Below are 21700 nucleotides of genomic sequence, written 5' to 3'. Positions count from 1 at the left end.
CTCTAGTCAAGGCTATGGTTTTTCCAGTGGTCATGTATGGATGTGAGAGTTGGACTGTGAAGAAGGCTGAGCACTGAAGAATTGATGCCTTTGAACTGTGGTGTTGGAGAAGACTCTTGAGAGTCCCTTGGACTGCAAGGAGATCCAACCAGTCCATTCTGAAGGAGATCAGCCCTGGGATTTCTTTGGAAGGAATGATGCTAAAGCTAAACTCCAGTACTTTGGCCACCTCATGCGAGACTCATTGGAAAAGACTCTGATGCTGGGAGGGATTGGGGGCAGGAGGAGAAGGGGACGACAGAGGATGAGGTGGCTGGATGGCATCACTGACTCGATGGACGTGAGTCTGGGTGAACTCTGGGAGTTGGTGATGGACAGGGAGGCCTGGCGTGCTGCGATTCATGGGGTCGCAAAGAGTCGGACACAACTGAGCGACTGAACTGAACTAAACTGATGGGACCAGATGCCATGATCTTAGTTGTCTGAACCATTGAGCTTTAAGCCAACTTTTTCACTCTCCTCTTTAACTTTCATCAAGAGGCTTTTGAGTTCCTCTTCACTTTCTGCCATAAGGGTGGTGTCATCTGCATATCTGAGGTTATTGATATTTCTCCCAGCAATCTTGATTCCAGCTTGTGCTTCTTCCAGCCCAGCATTTCGCATGACGTACTCTGCATATAAGTTAAATAAGCAGGGTGACAATATACAGCCTTGACATACTCCTTTTCCTACTTGGAACCGGTCTGTTGTGTAGGTAGTCTCATTTAGTTCTAGATGGTTACTTGTTCAACACAATCTATAAAAATTGCTTATATGTACTTTGATGGGAAGATTGGTGAGGAAGGAGCACCAGCATTGAAAGCTAGTATGGATATTAAGCATGTAAACTGTGGTTCTGCATTGCCTGGGTTTGAATTCTTTTAGTTCAACACTACCTGCTAGGACTTTCTCCAGTGATGGAAATCTTCATTCTGCACTGTGCGGTTTGGAATGAACATGAACTTGGGCGAACTCCAGGAGATGGTGAGGGGCACGGAGGCCTGGCACACTGCCTTCCATGGGGTTGCAAATAGTCAGACATGGCTGGGTGACTGAACAACAACAAGCACATGTGGCTAGTGTGGCTGAGGAACTGGATGTTTAATTTTAATTACTAAGTAGCCATAGATAGGTAGTGGCTCCTGTACTAGTGCAGTAAGAATTTTAAAACTAAAGGAAAACATAAGAATTACAGAAATGGCTGCATTAACCTGTATGTAAGACTGCTGAAGCACGTTAGTTTGCTTAGCGTAGCTTTTATAGGCTCCTCAGCCTTAATTTCCGTTGTCTGTAATCATGCCATAGATCCAGTTTCCTGACTTCTGATTCTTACAGTTTAACTTTCTTTTACTAAAAAAAATAAATTATGCTAACACTGCTGCTGCTGCTGCTGCTAAGTCGCTTCAGTTGTGTCGGACTCTGTGCGACCCCACAGATGGCAGCCCACCAGGCTCCACTGTCCCTGGGATTTTCCAGGCGAGAACACTGGAGTGGGTTGCCATTTCCTTCTCCAATGGAGGAAAGTGAAAGTGAAGTCGCTCAGTAAGTGTCCGACTCTTCGTGACCCCATGGACTACAGCCTACCAGGCTCCTCCATCCATGGGATTTTCCAGGCAAGAGTACTGGAGTGAGTTGCCATTGCCTTCTCCATTGCCTATTTGAGAAACTCCTAAATTTTTAAAACATAACAATTATTAGGGCATCTGTTCAATTGTACCAACAAAAACCACATTTCATAGGTGTTAAATGATACATTGGTCCAGTTATTAAGTTTCTCTAGAATCTTATTCATATTTAAAAATTATATAACTCTGTCTTAGAAAGTAACTGACGTGATTCAGTGAATAGTTTTGTGAAATTTTTCTTTTCAATTTGAAATAGTAAAAAAATACAGTGCTTTGAAAAACTCCTTTCCTAAGTCTTTTTTTCCTAGTAAAGTCACTCAATCAAGTCTTTTGATCTCACATACAGTGGAGTACTTCTGCTATTGATTTTTTTTTTTTTTTTTTTTTTTTTTTTTTTTGGCCGTGCTGGGTCATTGCTGTCAGTGATGGCTACTTTCTAGCTGCGGTGCATGAGTTTCTCATTGTGGTGGCTTCTCTTGTTGAGTCAGGAGTCGTGGCCCACAGGCTTAGCTGCCTCATGGCATGTAGGATCTTACCAGATCAGGAATCGAACCTGTGTCTCCTACATTGGCAGGCACATTCTTAACCTCTGAGCCACCAGGGAAGCCCCGTTGATTCTTATAATGATCAAAAAGAAGAAATAAACATAACCTACCTCAAAGAGATAACAGTTGCATAAGCTGTATTTCAGGCTTCCCTGGTAGCTCAGATGATAAAGAGTCTGCTTGCAATACGGGAGACCTAGGTTCAATCCCTGGGTTGGGAAGATCCCCTGGAGGAGGACACGGCAACCCACTTCAGTATTCTTGCCTGGAGAATCCCCATGGGCTGTACAGTCCATGGGGTCCCAGAGAGTCGGACATGACTGAGCAACTAACGGTCACACACAAGCTGTGTTTCTACGTACTATATATACAAATAAGAAAATGTGTTAAAACCACATATACACAAGAGAGAGGGGATATGTTTTTACATATAGCTGATTCACATTATTGTACAGCAGAAACCAACACAACTTGTAAAGCAATTACACTCCAATTAAAACAACATATAGTAAGCACCTTATTTCTAAGTAACAGCAGAACTTTTGATCATTCTAAGTATTTTGGATGCTCTTTTGGGGGCGGGGGAGTGCAGGATCTTCACTGCTGCACCAGGGCTTTTCTAGCTGCTGCGAGCAGGGGCTACTCTGCACAGCTTCTCCTTGCGGTGGCTTCTCTTGTTGCAGACCATGAACTCTCGTTGCACAGGTTCTCAGTGCATGGGCTTCAGTAGATGCAGCACATGGGGTCAGTGGTTTGCTTAGTGGCCCCTCAGCGTGTGGAATCTTCCCAGACCAGGGATTGAACCCGAGTCCTCTGCATTGATAGGCGGATTCCTACCCACTGGACTACTAGGGAAGTCCTGGGTGCTCTGTCTTGACTGGAAAATAAGTATATTGCCAAATTTCCTTAATGATGAATATTCCATTTCTCTTTATGCATTGAACTCTGTAATATATATGGCTCCCTAAAAAACCGTAACACATATTTTCCTTGTTGCTGCACTTTGGTAAATGTTACTACAGATAACATGCTGGATGTTAGGGCGGCAGTGCCTCAGTCACTTGGTGCCCTCCAGGAAGACTGAAGTGAGCTTAATTTGCCTTAGTTTGACACACCCCTAGACTACTGAGCTGAATGTGATTAACCCCCTTGGTATAGTAGTATTAATGGTAATTTCCTTTGCATTAGTCAGTTGGGGTGTGCTGGGATCATGGCCTGCTTGCACAGAACCAACCTTCAATCTTATTTTGTTTTTTTTTTCCCTTTCTTTTTCATAGTTGAGTATCTTCTGTGCCATCACTTCTGACTTCATTCTGATCTTTGCTACCTCTTGCTCTTAATATTCAAACATCTACCTTGTTTATACATCTCTGGTGTTAGGCAGGCTCTGCTATAATTCTAACTTAATTTTTACTTTTCCGGGTTTCTTCTGGCAGTTTGAAAAAACATAAGTCTTTAATTTCTAGTTCAGTTCATTACAACAAACTCTTGAACCCTAAAAGAATCAGTTATCCTTTGTACATGGTAGTAATATGAGACAGTCTGCATTACCAAAAAACTATTACAAAAGAGATCAAAGTAAGATTTTTTTTTCAGTACACGTTATTACATCAGGAATTGCCACAAGTCATTTCAGTAATTTCTTGTGTCAGAAGAAAGGAAGGAGATTATAGTATGTCATTTTATTTAAGAACGATCTTTAACACTACTAGTCTTACTGTTTTGCTGAGAAAGGACTCAGGTGTTCATCTTTTTTCCATTGTCATTGAGCAGGAAAAAGTTACCAGGAGAAGCAAGTTCTTAAATTATTATTTCATTCAATTTTTGGAACTTCCTTCTGCTATAAAAGTAAAGTAACTGAGTCCCCCGCCAAAAGGAAAACCTTAATTTTCACAATGGGCCATCTGTTTTAACATTGAGCTGACCTTTCATTTTGTGAATTGATTGCCAAAGGGGCAAGATTTCCTTCTCCCTGGGAGACTGTTAATATTCTGTGCTTTATAATGCACTGAACGATTTTAGTAACTAGCAATGCTTTTCCTGCCTCATTCAGATTCATACATTTTTATTTGATTGGTTCTATGCTGCCACCATACAGAACACCTAAGTAATTGTCACAAAATATGCTGGCTTGCTTTCTTAACATGTTGATTTGTAAACTTTTTGCCTTTTGTGGGAACTTCTGAGGTAAGGAGAATTGAGTTAATCTTAATAAACTTATTGCTTCCTTGATACCTCAGTTGGTAAAGATTCCACCTGCAATGCAGGAGGCCCCCAGTTTGATTCCTGGGTCAGGAAGATCCGCTGGAGAAGGGATAGGCTACCCACTGCAGTATTCTTGGGCTTCCCTTGTGGCTCAGCTGGCAAAGAATCCGCCTGCAATGCTGGAGACCTGGGTTTGATCCCTGGGTTGGGAAGATCCCCTGAAGAAGGGAAAGGCTACCCACTCCAGTATTCTGGTCTGGAAAATTCCATGGACTGTATATGTATAGTCCATGGGGTCACAAAGATTCAGACAGGACTGAGCGACTTTCACCTCACTTCACTAATAATTTATTAACTCATTCGTCTAAAAAATTATGTTAGAGACTTCATTATGTGTAAGATACTTTGCATGGCACTAGTGGTACAGAATGACCTTTCTTCATATATTTGTTAGCCTGTGTATCCTTCTGTCTATTCATGTTTTGTCCATTTCCTCTCTTGAGCTTTTTGTTATTTTCTTGTTTATGTAGAAGTTTCTTATTTTAGATATTAACCCTCTGACTGGATGGTTTTGGATGAAGAAATCATACTTCCCAAAGCATTTTTTTACTGAATAGAAATTCTTTATTTGGTTGAAGCTAAATTTGCTAGTGTTTTCTCTTTTATGGATTTTTTTTTTCCTGAGTTGTATTAGTTTTGACTTTTAGAGTTATAATCCATCTGGAGTTTGTGTTCTACATACTGAGAGGTAAGGATACAACTAGTTTTTGGGTTTTTTTTAATACAGTTTTTAAAGGTTACTATTACTGAAGCTGTGCAACCACCATCCAAGTCAAGTATAGAGTGTTTTCATTAAAAAGAAACCCCATACATACTCTATAGCCATTGTTCCCCAACTTTCCATGCTCCACAGTGCTTGAAAACCAGTAATCTCTTTCTATTTTTATAGATTTGCCTATTCTAGATGTTTCATATAAATAGAATCATAAAATGATCTTTTGTGACTGGCTTCTTTCAAGATCCATCCACTTTGTAGAATGCATCAATACTTGGCTCTTGTTTTTATTCAGTATTTCATCATATGGATATCCCACATTTTGTTTATCAGACGATGACCATTTGGATGGTTTCTGCCTTTTTAGCTATTATGAATTATGCCACTGTGAACGTTCATTTACAAGTTTTTGTGTAGACGTATGTTTTCATGTCTCTTGGGTGTATACCTAGGATTAGAATTGCTTAGTCAAAAAAAAAAAAAAAAAGAATTGCTTAGTCAAGTGGTAGCTCTGTGTTTTAAGTTTTTGAGGAACTGCCAAAGTGTTTCCCAAATAATTGTACCATTTTACTTCCTATCAACAGTGTTATGAAGGATCCAATTTCTCAATATCCTTGTCAACCTTTTTTTTTTTTTCAATTGCCATCCTAGTGGGATTGAACTGGTATGTTGTGGCTTTGAACTGCATTTCACTAATGAGTAATGATGGGGAGCATCCATTCATGTGTTTATGCACCATTTGGATATCATCTTTGGGAAAATGTCTTTTCAGATCTTGTTCATTTTTTATTGGGTATTTTTGTTGTTGCTGTTCTGTTACTCAAGAAATTAATATATTTCACCAGTCATTTAACTTATTCATGATATTTTTTACTTTTAAAGCTTGTCTATAAATCTGTCTTCTTTTTCATTTAGCATTTTAGATTTTGCACATCATTTTCTCTTGATAAGTCTTGTCTGAATATTCTTTCCATAAAACTATGATTATGAATTCAGGTTCCAGAGTCATTCTGCCACTTATTAGTTCTACCATTTACTAGCTGTGTCACCCCTGGCAGGTTTATAACTACTCTGTGCCTCTCTTTCCTCAATTGGAAAACAAGTATAAGGGTAGTCTTTATGTAAGAGGATTATTGAAAGAATTAAGTGAATTAATATGTGAAAAGGATTAGTACAGTGCCTGACACTTTAGGATTAGTAAGTGCTCAGTTACTGCTATGAAAAGTGAAAGTCGCTCAGTTATGTTCGACTCTTTGCGACCCCGTGGACTATCCAGTCCATGGAATTCTCCAGGCCAGAATACTGGAGTGGGTAGCTTTTCCCTTCTCCAGGGCATTTTCCCAACCCAGGGATCGAGTCCCCGTCTCCCACATTGCAGGCAGATTGTTTACCAGCTGAGCCACAAGGGAAACCCTCAGTTACTGCTAGTTGCTGTTAGAAGTAGTGGAAGCCTTTTCTAAGAATCTTTTTTTTTTTTTTTTTTTGGTCTGTTAATTTTTCTGTTGCTTTTTGTTCTCTATTTTGTTGATACCTACCATTAATTTACCATAATTATTTGTGTTTATATGCCTTCTTGAAGTTTAACATCCTGATAAATATATAAAGCTAAACATTTGTAATAAATGACTATAATTACTTCAGGTGTTTCTTAGAAACTGTCAGATATTTCAGAATTCCCTGTCAGCCCATGATTAGGACTCCATGCTTCCACTGCAGGGGACATGGGTGTAATCCCCGGTCAAGGAACTAAGATCCTGCATGCCCTGTGATGGGGCACTCCCCAAAGAAATTATATTCATGCTTTTCTTCTGTGTCTTAAGCTCATCAATATTAATATTCTGATCAGTTCAGATGACAGTGCCCCTGCACATTTGTACTATTTCCAATCCTCTCCATATTGGTATTTCTCTGAAGTTTTGATTCTGGATTATTAGGGATATACTTTGTTGCTTTTTTCCTTCACTGCTTATTTACTAAAAGAAACAGATGTTATATTAACTCATATCTCAGACTTCTCTTGGATTTCTTTTCCTTTTTACTAAAATTTTTCAAAGAGGATCTCGGTTTAATCTGAGTTCTTGTGTTCTTGCAGATATCTTTATTTTGTCCTCATGTTAAATTGGTATGTTGTCTCTCTGTGAAATTCTAGCTTCAAAGTTTTTAACTTATTTTAAACCTATCCCTTCAGCGTCTTCTGGTTTCTAGCGTCACTATTGACAAGTTAGATGTTCATCTGATTCTTGTTCCATTGTAAGTAATTTCTTCTTTTTGGAAGCTTTCAGATTTTTGTTTCAGTTTTAATATCAACTGTAATTTGTCTAACTGTGAATGTTTTCTTAAATACCTTCTTGGCATTCTGAGCTATTTCGGTCTGAATTTTCTTTTATTCTGAAAAATTACTAAGATTGTCTTTATTTTATCCTCTGTTTTTTTTGGAGGGATTCTTATATAATATTGATATTAGTTTTTATTTCTACTTACATCATCCTTAAATTTTCTTCTTTATTTTCCATCTCTTATCCTCCTGAAAGCTTCTGTACTTGGGAATTCCTCATCCTGATTTTCCAGTTCACTAATGTGTTCTTAAACTCTTATTGATACTTGTACCCATCCACCAGTGTAATTCTTTGTTTCAGATACTGATTTTTCTATTGCAGAGATTCCAGTTGGATTTTTCTTTCTGACATTTTTTTCTGCTTCATCTTTAAGTTTTCTCTTCTCTCTCTCTCTGTAAATAAGTTTATTATAACTTATTTTAAATCCCTATTTTTGTTTGGTCATAACTGTTGTTTTCTACCTGTGATTATTTTGTTGCCAAGAAATAACTGGTAAATGACATGTTTATATTCAAGTGAGTTATATAAAAAAATTGGGTTTAAATTATCTAAATTTAACAAGATATTTCAGTGACTTATCAAGAATAAGATATTCTCCCTCAGTAGTTTGCTCAGTTCTGATCATAGTAAAACTTAGGTTTGTTTTATTTATATTTTCTGTTGTGGAAAAATTTCACATTTATAGGAAAGGAGAGAATAACTTTTAAGCAAGTCTGTGTTGCTGCCCTATCAGAGCTGTTATTAGGAAAGCAATAATTTCCAAGGTTTTGTTGTTAAGTGGATACTAGTTATGTGGATTCAAGGCAGTGGAGGTGGGAATAATTTCTTCTGCCACCATTAAGAAAATTAGGTTCTTTCATTAGACTTGACTGTGGCACAGCAGATTTTTCTCGTCTTCGTCTTTTCTTTGGTGTTTATCTTCAGAAGCATCTCTGCAGCATTGTGTGTGTTCAGTCAGCCAGATTTATTTCAAAATTACTATAGTATATAAAAGTCTTCATGTTCAAGAAGTAAATTACAGGAACATAGTATAGCCAATAAGCTTTTAATAGGCTGTTCAGAGTGAGCAGTTGGTGGCATGTAAGGTAATTGGAAGTGAGAAATAACCATAGGCAGAGTATTAAACAGATGGCACTGATATATTGTATCTTCTACCTCATCTTTTTCCAGATCATCTTCTTTGTAACTGACCCTTTGAACTTCTTTCTCTACCATCCCTGCCAGATCTTTTGTTCACCTGGCCAGGATAATAGATTTGTAACCAAATTCTGCAGTAGACATCACTAATTTGTCGCACATTCTTTGTCTGGCAAACCCTGGGTATCCCCTCAGAATCCTTCTCAGCACAACCCTTCATGGAACCAATTAGAATTATCATCATAGATGACAACTAGTTGTCATTTCTGCTCTATCTGACTCTTTCCAACCACAGTAAGACATTAACTTACTCAGGTTGTATTCATTTTGAAGGCTGAAAGGGAATAAAGATAGAAATGCAAGTAAAATGCTTCCCTTTCTGCCTTTACTTTACTCATCTTTTAAAGGCTTTCATATCACTCCTACCCTTGCTTGCTTCTTTCTCTGATGTTTCTGCTGCTTCTTTCTACCTACTCAATTTATACATGGAAATTAACACATTTGTATTAAGCAATATAAACTAGATTTTGAATCAGTAATTAATGAAATAGGCATCCCTTTCTTTATGTATTCAACACTTTAGTCACTCTTCTGAGTGATTTTTTTTTTTTTTTTCATTTGGTATAATGAAGTACTTTTTTTCCTATCCTTTATTTAGATTTTTTAGAGAAAATTAGATGACATTAGACCAGACCAGAGAGACCTCTGGTTACTCTGGAAGGTGTTTGTTTTGAATGCCTTCTTCCTGGAACTAAGTAATGGTCTGCCACTAAAAAGAGATAAGAATTTAAGAAAGGATAATTAGAAGGAAATGCTGGTAGGGCAAACAAGTAGTACTTTATTTATGTTCCTGAGTTAATATGAACTGTGGATACTTTTAAAATATTGATGAAAAAGGCACAGGAGAAAGTGGACCATTTCTGAGTGTCGACTATAGCCATTATTACCATGTTAAATGCTTTAACAATATCATTGTATTTGTTCTTCATGACCAGTCTGTTCATTGTAGGCATTTACTTAACGAAGACAATAAGGGTCAAAAAGGTAAATAATTTGCTCAAGGTTATATGGTTAACAAGTGCTACCCCCAACTCTGACTTCAAACATTCCACTTATTTCTGTCCAACCATTTAAAAGTTTTCCTTGAGCAGATTTTACCTTTTTTTCCATAATAATGCCTTCTTGATTTTGGCAATAATTACATACATAACATATATTGATTTTAATGTCTTATAGGTTATTTAGGCCGCTGGCACTATGGCTGAAATAATAGGCTTCTGAGTCAAGTAGTGTTCTGAGCCTTGGAGGCAGTATGACCTAGTGATGTAGGACGATGCCTGAGCCTGGTGTAAAATCCTGGCTCTGCAGCTGATTGACCTTGTGCAGGTTTCTTTCTCAGACTACCAAAGAGGGCTGCTTAGAGGATTAAACATGTGAAAAGGCATAGTACACTTAGCACAGCGCCTGATAGACAGTAAGTGCTTCATCAGTGCTCTTATTATATGTTTATTATGTTGAATCCCTAACTTCTCTTGAGATTCTGAAAATTTTCACTGAAATTACAAACTAAATATATTTCATACATCCTTAGTTGTTTTTTGTGGAGAAATAGCAAATTTATACCCCTGTTCTCTGGTATGAATATCATTTTTCATATTTTGGTTAAGTATTACAAGATATCACTACTATTTGAAAGGTGTCATGTAGTATTTGAATCTGTTTTCTGCTCAGGAGTATTTGCCTCACCTCAGGATTTAATGTGTTTCTACAAAGATGCCAAAAATCTGTTGGGGCAAGGATACTTCATGGAACAGTAGTAGACACTGACCACTAGTAGAATTTACTGGTTGGTGTCTTTGTTTTAACTTTTATTGTATGTAAATGCAGAATGCACATTCAGTGATTAAAACATTGACTATTTTCTTTTTCAGAAGATGAATAATCTTTCGTTTAGTGAGCTATGTTGCCTCTTCTGCTGTCCACCTTGTCCAGGGAAAATTGCTTCAAAGTTAGCATTTTTGCCACCTGATCCAACTTATACGCTGATGTGTGATGAAAGTGGAAGCCGTTGGACTTTACACCTATCAGAACGAGCAGACTGGCAATATTCTTCTAGAGAAAAAGATGCCATTGAATGTTTCATGACTAGAACCAGTAAAGGCAACAGAATTGCCTGCATGTTTGTGCGTTGCTCACCCAATGCCAAATATACTTTACTCTTCTCACATGGAAATGCTGTTGATCTTGGTCAGATGAGCAGCTTTTACATAGGACTGGGATCACGGATTAATTGTAATATATTCTCATATGATTATTCTGGATATGGTGCAAGTTCTGGGAAACCAACAGAGAAGAACCTCTATGCAGACATAGAAGCTGCTTGGCTTGCTCTTAGGACAAGGTAAATAGTGATTGGAAATTGTTTTCCACACGCTGAAATTGTCTTGTGTAAGAATAACATGTTTTTGTAATACACCTTGAAGTACTAAGTAGAGATTATATTTACCAGTATAAATCTATAAATAGTTACAGTTTTAGATTATAATTTTAAATTTTGTATAATAGCATAAAAGAGTTTGATAAATTATGTGTGTGTGTGAGAGAGAGATTCTTAAAAATTTATTTAAGCCAATGAAAAATGTTTGGCTTTAGAAACTTATTAGAGAAAAAGAAAACTTACTGGATTGTGGTATTAAAATGTTTATTCAAAGTTGCAGAATTTCAAGAGAGGAAAAAACAGTGATTTAAATAATCATTCACTTGAACTGTCATTAACAGAATAAGAGACTAGATTGCTTTTGTTCAGATCCTAAGCAGGATTTGCATTATTTTATATAATTAAAAATAAATAGAAATTACATTAATCATCTTCTAGTCGCCAAGATACTTACAATTTTTTCTTGAAAAATATTGCAGTTTTGTGTACTTCAGTGTATTTTCTCATCAGACAGATAATGTACACTAAACAGAAATAATACCTTAGTACAAATTATTCCTCATTATACATTAATAAGCTGCCTGAATTCCAGAGTATTTTAGAGTACATAGAGAAAACTTCCCATTCCTAATTTAATCTTTAAATATTAATATTAATGGTTTCAGTTGGCTGGGAAGAACTTCCTCAATTTTATTAGTAGGTATAATCTTTTTAGAAAATGTCTTTAGAAACATTTACCCCCCTCCCCCAAGATGTATAATAGAATTATGGTCTCATAGCAGAGTTCTGTCCAGGGAAAGAACTGGACAGAAGTGTATAAAGGAGATTAAGTCAATTGAAATGATATAAGAACATATTTCTAACAAGTAAAAAAAAAAAGAGATGGTAAGTAGTAATTAAGTAGCTTCGGGGTGGGAGGGAGGCAGGCATAGAAGGGTAAATATTTATAAACGTCCGAACTACCGTAAATGACTGCAAAATCTGCTTCAGTTACACTGGTATCAATCCCCTCAGGCATACAAACAAAAGTGAGTGCCTCCTTTCAGAGTCAGCCAGTTGAATATAGTATAGTACTTGTCAGGAAAATATAATTTTTTAAATAACAGATTTATTGCAATATAATTCACATACTATAATCAACTTCAGTGAATTAGTATAGTGCTAAAAGCAGAAAGCCTTCCTTACTAGTGCTAAGTAAAACAAAAGTATAAATTTATTGAAGTAAAACATTATTATCCAGTTAGGTGTTCTTTCTCGGAGAAGGCAATGGCACCCCACTCCAGTACTCTTGCCTAGAAAATCCCATGGATGGAGGAGCCTGGTGGGCTTCAGTCCATGGGGTTGCTAAGAGTCGGTCACGACTGAGCGACTTCAGTTTCACTTTTCACTTCATGCATTGGAGAAGGAAATGGCAACCCACTCCAGTGTTCTTGCCTGGAGAATCCCAGGGACGGGGCAGTCTGGTGGGCTGCCGTCTGTGGGGTTGTGCAGAATCGGACACGACTGAAGTGACTTAGCAGGTGTTCTTTCTATGTTTACGTAAAAGAATCCCCTCTTGTAAGTGGTCAGCTTTATTATTTTTCTTTTTTAAGTTTTCTCTGATATCAATTTAAAAGAAACGTTCTAAAATGATTTCTTATCTTGGTTAATCTTTTTATACATTTGACCAGTGTGACTGAAGAGCAGGAACAGAATAGATAAATTATCTCACATACTCGTTTACCATAGAATTTCAGACTTGTAATTTCTCTTACATTGAACCCTAAATATGGTTAGAGGACTTAGTAAGTATAGGAAGTCTTGAAAACTTTAACTTTTCTGTTTCTTTGCTTAATGAAGAGGTTGAATTAAATCATCTCCAAGATTCTTTCCAGGTCTTGAATTCTATCATCTAATAAAATATGTGTAATTAGAATGCATGCCTTTCATTTCCTTTACTGGATTAAAGTAAAAAGTTAGGGTTTAAGTAACAAGAAGGGAAAAAATAATTAATGAGCTTAATTATTATTTGAGTAACTTCCTTTTAAGGGTAATTGAATATTTATAACCCACATTACTGAACTTCTGATGGATCAACAGAAAATAAGGGACTAATACTCACTCTGTGGCCTTTCCCCCACAGTCTCTGAGCTCCTTATCTGTGTGCTGTAATAGAAAAAGCACTGGACCTGGAGTCAGTATACCTGAGCCTAATTATAGGTCTGTCATTAACTTACTCTGACTTTGAACATCTGCTCAGTAAGCAGCTGACCTAGATTAGATGGTCTCTAAAGTCCTTTCCAACATGTACTATTCTGAAATTCTGTTTCTGCCTCAAGTCCTCTGATGCTAAATTGGCAGCTGCTTCTGCTACTTTGGAGCCTTGCCATTGCTAGCTTTAGCCTAAAACCCGTCATTGCCACCAAATGTTCATTTTCCTAATTCCTTCATTCCTATAAAGCTAAGTCTGTTGCAAACAAAAAAAAAAAACTTTTCTTAGTTTTGTTACATTTAGAGTCAATCTGGAGTAACTCGAACCCAGTCTCTGGGCCAGGGTCCAAATTCTTGTGTAGAACTGATTTGAAGAAATTGTAAGGCGATACGTCACCACCTAGATAGTTCGAATAGTCTTGTGCCCCTGGCAAGAGCTATAGGAAGCACAAGGGTTTATCTTACTTTTTTCCTGGTAAATATTCAGATTCTTTTACCTTTTCACAAAACTAAAAACTGTTGTGCAAATAACTGTCAGCATCCCGAAATGACTGCTGTCAGACCACTAAAGTGGAAAGGCAGTGTATTTGATGTGACTCTAGCCCTTAATCGCACATTCATAAGCTCCCACAGTACCTCACTTACACTGCCAGTAGTTTATAGTTAGGACAATTATATTGTAGAAACATAGTGTGTATCCAGTATTACTGAAGCATTTTTAAAGGAATTAAGGTAGTTCTCTTGAGATTTTGTCATGAAGTCTGTTCATAAATCACCAAACCATGTGGCATTTGAAATTCCCATTCATCTGTTGATCTTTTTCCACATTAGTCCATTTCTATGGGTGAATAAATGCAAATCTCAAGAAAATAAGTAGTTTGCGCTAGGCTATAATACATATATTTTATTCATTCCCTACTGTTAACTATGACCAACTTCAGAAAATAAAAAGAGCCACTTTTAATACCTAGAGAAATAAAGAACCTCTGTTACATTGAACGGAATATAAAAACTGAATCTCCATTAAAATATTAGTGACATAGTATGTTCCAAATATATTTAATAGTAAGCTACATTGAATTGTATAAATGATTTAATAAATTCATTCTTTAAGGTTAACATTGTAAGAGACCTCAGCTACTATTTTTTCAAAAGATGGAATGGAAACCGATGAAATAAATGAATATAGATTTTATTATGGCATTAGATATGGTAGTGGTGACTAAGAAACTTAAATTTTAAATATAAATTTGTTGGCATTGTCTCATTCTAAGTCATTCTTTTGTAAGATTAAGTACCTACTAGTGACTGAACATTTCATACCAGTCTGACTCTACAACCCTTTTTTTTTTTAAACTTCTGTACTATGTAGATATGGCATTCGCCCTGAAAATGTGATTATATATGGCCAGAGTATAGGGACAGTACCATCTGTGGATCTTGCTGCTCGGTATGAGAGTGCTGCTGTTATTCTTCATTCTCCTTTGACCTCAGGAATGCGAGTTGCTTTTCCTGATACCAAGAAGACCTACTGTTTTGATGCATTCCCAAAGTAAGTATTAATATGCAAGTAGTTTAATTCAAAAAAATTTTAGAAGAAATTTTTTTCCATCGCTCAAGGTATTCATGATACAGTTCTCTCAGCCTTGAACTCCTATTAATATTTTACATATATTATCGAAATTGTGAAATAATTAATCTGTGAAGAGGGTGGTGGCAGGACACCAGTCAGCAGGCTGAAATGTTTGCGCAATAGTAACCTAGGTGAAAAGTGCTGTGAGCCTTATTCCCCAGACAGTGGCACTCGTATTGGAGACAAGAGAATGAATTTGAGAAGTAAAATTGATAGAATAAATGTTAGACTGTATATAAACAAAAGAAATTGAATATAATTCCCAGATTTCTTTTTTTTTTTATTTTAATATTTATTCATTTATTTGGCTGCACCAGGTCTTAGTTGCAGCATGTGGGATCTAGTTCCCTGACCAGGGATCGAACCTGGGCCCCCTGCTTTGGGAGCTGAGAGAGTTAACCACTGGACCAGCAGGGAGGTCCCCCCAGATTTCTGTTGAGTTGCTAATGGGTGATAGTGCCATCCAGTGAGGTGCATAATACTGAAGGAGAGGAACAAGTAGAGGGAAAAGGAGATACATGTGCATAAAAATAAGTGAATGATGTCTCATTAGTGATATGTTTTACAAAAGAAATGAATTGCAAAAATGTTGTCTTAAATGAACCAGAATAATTATTGCCCCATAAGTCTGCAAACATAAGTGTTAGATTTAAAAGGAGGACTACATTTCTTCATGTCTCTCAACGTAGAATGATAGTTCGTGCTAGCTCCTCTTCATCATTACAAAAAAATTGATGGCCTGTTTTTCCCAATAAAGGGAAAAGGCAAGAAGTGAGAGCCTGGCAAATTTCAGTCTTACTTTCTTTCTCAAATGGGCAGCAATACGAAGGTTTTTTGTGAATGATAGATGGGCCAAAGGCCAAAACATCACTCAATTATTTATAAGAACAGCAAGGGTCATTTCAAAACCATTTTTTCTTCATTAGCCTAAAGGCTTACTTTGGTAGGCAAGCTTATGGGAGCATATGATCCTATCACCAGAGCAAGCCTATGGGGTTTTTTGGTTTTTACATTTATTGGGGATTTGTTTTGGTTTTAGAAAATGGTAGATTGGAGGGTATATGTGTTATACTGTTTTGCTGAATGGTTGGAATGATAGGGAGACATTTGGGGTAAACTACTGCCAAGTTATGTGTCTGTCTGACACCCTCTTTCGTTTTAGCTACACCAACAGAAGCACTAACAGTAAACTGTTTGAAAAACATACATTTCCTTTTTTGTTTAATTCCTCTATTATGGAATAGTTGGCAGCAAATAATATACCCAAGCATTTCTCCTTACCAAATGTTGCCTTGAATTATTTCATTGATGTCTTCTTTTTCAAGACTCTATCCTCATTTTATGCTTATAATACCTAAATGCCTTGGCGTCTCTCTCTCTCTCTCAGGAAATTTTTAAAGAATTGTTATTTGTAAGGCTTCTTTGTATAGTTTGTCTCTTCCAAATTGCCCTTTTTTTATTGTTTATTTTGATCCTTGTGTTACATTTAAAGTATTTTCCTCTGATGTCTGATAATTCTTGGTTGTGTGCTCATATGGAAAAGTAAGGAATTAAAGAGCTGACCTGAAGTGGGTGATTAAGGCTTGTTGACTGAGTTTCACTGTCCAGTGGTCTGGTCAAGCCGATTAGTTGGGGATTCCCATGCTGCTCATCAGAATTTATTTATCTTTCCTCTTAAGGCAAATATATAGTCTCCAAAGAAGACTCTTCCTACATCTATGCCTTAGGAATGAAGGCCTGGATGCCAGCATGTATATGTTTACTTGTTATTTGATATCTCTGCCTTAAACTGTGTCTGTAATCCCCTAGTCCACTAGGTACAGGGAAGTTACCCAGCTGCAAAAGCAAGGGGAAAGAAAAGAACTGGGGCAGGGGTGGCTAACTACTTCTTAAAGAGACTTTGAACAAATTCTATAGATTTGAATCACCTGCCTTCATCCCCATGTCAGTTCCTTCTGGAGTATTCCGTAGTACAAATTGGGCTGGTTCTTCACTTTACCCTTCTATCCTCTTAAAATTGTGTTTTCTCCTACACTTTTAATCTATTTTCTCACATACTCATCTGCTTTCCTGTTCCAAAATGTTGTATTTTATTTTTATTTTTGTCAGTAAATACCCTAAAAAAATATATTTTGCTATCATTTTAGTAAGAGATTAGGAGGGAGAAAAAAATATGAGTGCAGAGAGGTATTAAGTTAGCACATAGCTGAAATAGCCCTTGATTTCCTCCTCTCCTTGCAACCTAAGTTTCTATTCTAAATATCAACATTGTAGAAAGGAGAGACTCCCCTGGCAGTCCAGTGGTTAAGACTCTGCACTTCCCATTGCTCTGGAACTAAGATCCCACATGCCATAGAACAGCCAAAAAGAAAAAATATCTGTAGAAAAGCAAACTAAGGTGACTGTAATAATTGAGTCATTCTCTCAAACAGAAGTGCATGAAATTAACATCTTCAAATAATCTTAAAGCAGGGAGTAATGTAAAGATGACTTTTGAATCTTATTTCTAATCTAAAAGGTATCTATCCCTCTGAATTGATTTACAGGTGGTTCTGATGTTTGAATTATCTAATATAACACAAGAAAATCTGTTTTATGTTTCCTTTTCATACTTAATTTGTTGACTTCTTCCCCCTTCTCTTTTCCTACAGCATTGACAAAATCTCTAAGATAACCTCTCCAGTATTAATAATTCATGGGACTGAAGATGAAGTGATAGACTTTTCACATGGTCTCGCATTGTTTGAGCGTTGCCAAAGACCTGTGGAGCCTCTGTGGGTTGAAGGGGCAGGTCACAATGATGTGGAACTTTATGGACAATACCTTGAAAGATTGAAACAGTTTGTGTCACAGGAACTGGTAAATTTGTAAAATATTCTGTAAATTTGCATATTGGATTTTCTTTTCTTGCTGAACTGCACTCTTTGGTAAATAACATAAAACCTGAAGGTTTTGTTTGCAAATCATGTCAGTTGCCTTCATAAATGTACAGGTAATGATTTGTTAACAGACTTAATGAAGGTTTTAATTACCAAACTAAAAACTGGAAATAACAGTATCATGCAGTCAGGCTATGTAATTTATATTTTTTCTGTGAATTTTTTTTTAAACATCAAGATGAGTACTGTATGAAATTTTAATTCTATAAAATCAAATGCTATAAAAGTATTGCCAAATGCTTTTGCATATCAGAAACAAATTTATAAATATTTTTAAAACATCTCAATGTACTAAATCTTATCCTGGTATAAAAATGTAATATTCTTTCAATAAAAAGCTGTATATCTAAAACAGTTCAAGTACTCATAATAAACTATATGAAAACATGCAAGTTCACTAAAGATGACCTAAACCCTGTTGTACAGGGATAGAGATTTAAAAGGTTATTTTATTGTAAAATACATTGAATTTTCTGTATTCCCTGGTTATCATACATTTTCTCCTAAAAAAAAAAAAATGATGTAAGTCTTAATTTTTATGCCATCTGTTAATTTACCAACTAGTTACCTTTAAATGAGAAGTCACGATAGAACTGAATTTGAACTAGTTTTGAGTTTTAAGTTTGGTACTGTGAGGCAACTACTTAAAATTTTCAAATTAGTAATTTAAAAGGCATTTAGAGCTTCAAGAATGATTTTGTACACAATGTTTTAAATTTTGACTAATCCCGTAGAAATGCAATACTATCATTATTAGAAAATCTGAAAGTCCATTAGATGTTCCTTAAGACTACACACAGACTGGCTGTTCAATCCGTTTTCACTCTGACTATTTTTAAGAATAAGACCTGTTGTTTTGAATTACTTTCTGAGAATTTCATGGATTTACTCCTGGATGCAGGAGATAAGAAAACATTTAATTCATAAGTTTTATAATAACCAATGTAGTAAAAAAAAATAAAGCTCACACACAAAAACTAAGTTGCCTTTCCTTGAATGAATACTGCTTGAATAAAACAATGAAAGAAAAATTAAAATTAATGGTATGTAGTCTAATTTGTAAATGAATGAATATACACACTGTGGATATATTTTAAGGCCTTATGTAGTTTTAATTGTTCTGCTTGTTCTGTGGTTATGTCTAAGACTATAGTATATGATTCTCTTCAAAGTATATCAAGTATTGTGAATGCTTTGGTTCAGATGTGTCGAATTAATAGTAAAACAAAAATACGCCACTCAGCTGTGCTTGTTTTCCTTCTTCCATGCTCCTCACTTCCTACTTAAAATAAGGACTGGAAAAAAATACCATTGATCTTTATAGTATATAGATCTATAGTTTTCTAAATTTTATTATTATTGCTTTCTTTTAAAGAGACTTTTTCCTTCTTATGATTGTCTTGAAGCCTAGATAGTTCCTTATTTGTACAACATACCCCAGAGTTTGGCTAAGTGGGTTTTTTTATATCTATATATATTATCACCTGGGAAAATCAAAATATTGATCATACTACTTCAGTATTTACTCACTCATTCACCAGGTACTTACTGAATGTTTAAATCATTCAAAACCCTATGCCAAATAAAGGTAGACATCAACCTTGTCCTCAGAGACTTCACAGTATAACTGAGGAGACAGATACTCTATTGCATGAGTATTATTACTGTTTGTGTAAGACTGAAGAAGATTTATAGGGTATTAGAATAGGTAAAAGGCATTCTTGAGAGGGAACATGGGGAGGGAGAAGTCGAGGAGTCCCACAAAGAAGTGGTATCTGAACTGAGCTTTGAAGGATAACTTAAGAAAAGACTAGACCTGGGTGGCCCAAAAAAACATTCCTGGCTGAGGGGAACAGTATGTGGAAGCCTAGACGAAGGATATGGTGTGTTTGAAATTAAGAAGACTGGTCAGAGGTCAAGGGGAAAGGATGTCATAAGGATGAGGCTGGCAAGCTAGTTAGGGGCACAATTGCACATGGTATGATTGTTCTGGAAACAGAAAGCCACTGATAGAAATATGAAACTATACTTATAAAGAGCTTATGGAGGAAAAATACCTGGAGATTGTAGCTTGCAAGAAATAACATGTGAGCCAGTTGATTACAACCTTAAGTAAGTTCATGGTAATGAAAAATTGATCATGGAGAAATAATCTCATGTACAAAATGCTTGTTAAACCACATCTGCAATACTAATTTCAAGATGCAGTGAAAGGACATTCACAAATTAGAGCAAATCCTGGGGTGTTTTACCAAGTTGGGAAGGGTCTCATAAACCGAAACCCAAAGAATAACCAAAGAATTACATGACTAAGGAATGATAGCTGTCTTCAAATACTTGATAGGCATGTACAGTTTATCCTTTTTGACTCCGTAAAACTAGGTGAAAGTTGCGAAACAGCAGATTAGAGCTCAGTGTAAGAAAGAATTTATGGTTCTGTGTCCATTAAGGAAAGGGAACACCTCTGAAGGATAAGTGAGTATCTTAACCATTGGCACAGAAGCTGAATGACATCTGACACAGGGCTACAGAAGAAATTTCAGATTTTAAATGAGGAATTGAGCTAGATGGCCCATCTGTAAAGTGTCTTTAAGATATTATATTTCATTTAGAGTTCTGCCTAATCAGAGCATCTCCTGCTCTGACATCTAGAAGAATGACAGTATGATGTAGAATTGGCAATCATATCTGTGCGCTCTTCTCAAATGACATTAATAGATCCGTGACCTTGGAAAGTCACTGGACCATAGCTTACTACTAGAAATGAAAAGATGCCACAGATTGATCCCTTACATTCCTAATGAAATGTGAAAACCTCTTAGCGCCACTCATATCTAATGTCTCATCAATTTTTAACCTTCCTTGACAACAGGAGCACCAAACAGCATATTTTGATATGTGGCTTTTATGCATATCTACACTGTACAGTTTGGATAGTAGTCCTGGGTTCTGAGAAAATGGTCAGCAGTATACATAACAAAAAAGAAGAATCAGAAGTTAAATTGGTATGTCATCTTCACACTTCTCCTCATCAGTCCTACATTCCACCTAAGAATATATTCCACAGTAGTTTTTTTCTTGGTGATTTCTATAAATACATAGGTGTTGCTCACTTTAAGAAAACTTGATAAATGCAAAAAAATTTTAAGTTGTAAACTGATGACGTTTGTCATGTAAATAGGATGTTCTTAGGTGCAAGTAGACATTATGGCAAAAACTTCAAGAACAGGTATTATGAGAAGCCAGATAAACTCTTAAATCTTGAAAACTTTTAAGTGTCATAAAGCCTAATCCCTTCATTTTACAGGTGAGAAAGCCCAAACATGAGAAGTTACTTTGCAAGGTCTACAATCTAATTGTCAGGAGTTGTACTGTCATTATCTTCTCTTGACCAAATTTATCTGCACTACTATGCCAATGGTCCTTTTGAACTGTAATACAATATAAACTTATTTGTTCTCCAGTGTTAATCATAAGCATTTTTAAAGAGGCTCCTACATTTCTCTTTCAGCTAGTTAATTCATTGAATAGTAAATTGGTAGGTTATACCTTGAACATTCCTCTAATGATTTCTGTCTTTAATACTAATTCGTTTTACAAGGCTCAATAATAGCTATTTGGTTGTGTTAAAACCTGGTGAAGATTTAACAATTTAACTATAGTCACATGAACAAACAAATACTTCCTTCAGCAGCACATTTACTACAAATTATATCGCATGCCAAGAATAGGCAGTTAATGTTGGGGAAAAAAGCATCAAAGCAGTTACTGCTAATTGGTGACGGAACAGGCTTTTACATTTGTTGCTTTGGTTTAAAACAGGCAATATACCATGATAG

General features: G+C 36.2%; 1 protein-coding gene across 3 annotated transcripts in view; it reads left to right on the top strand.

Annotated features, from left to right (window-relative positions):
• ABHD17B (abhydrolase domain containing 17B) overlaps positions 1-18898 on the top strand; it is a 47087-nt gene extending 28189 nt beyond the window's left edge. For 2 of the 3 annotated variants that reach the window (XM_010848890.1, XM_010848889.1), the window contains exons 2-4: positions 10594-11063; positions 14662-14841; positions 17574-18898. In XM_010848890.1, the coding sequence (XP_010847192.1) occupies positions 10597-11063; positions 14662-14841; positions 17574-17793 (867 nt within the window). In that variant the 5' untranslated portion in view covers positions 10594-10596 and the 3' untranslated portion in view covers positions 17794-18898. Of the gene's footprint in view, positions 1-9279; positions 11064-14661; positions 14842-17573 lie in introns of those variants that run through there. The other variant, XM_010848887.1, reaches the window with a different exon arrangement.
• Positions 18899-21700: the final 2802 nt, after the last annotated feature.

Source organism: Bison bison, unplaced genomic scaffold, assembly GCF_000754665.1.
Source record: "Bison bison bison isolate TAMUID 2011002044 unplaced genomic scaffold, Bison_UMD1.0 scf7180017864278, whole genome shotgun sequence".
Lineage (NCBI taxonomy): Eukaryota > Metazoa > Chordata > Mammalia > Artiodactyla > Bovidae > Bison > Bison bison.
Note: the sequence above shows the minus strand (reverse complement) of the source record. Positions and strands in the feature narration are given on the sequence as shown.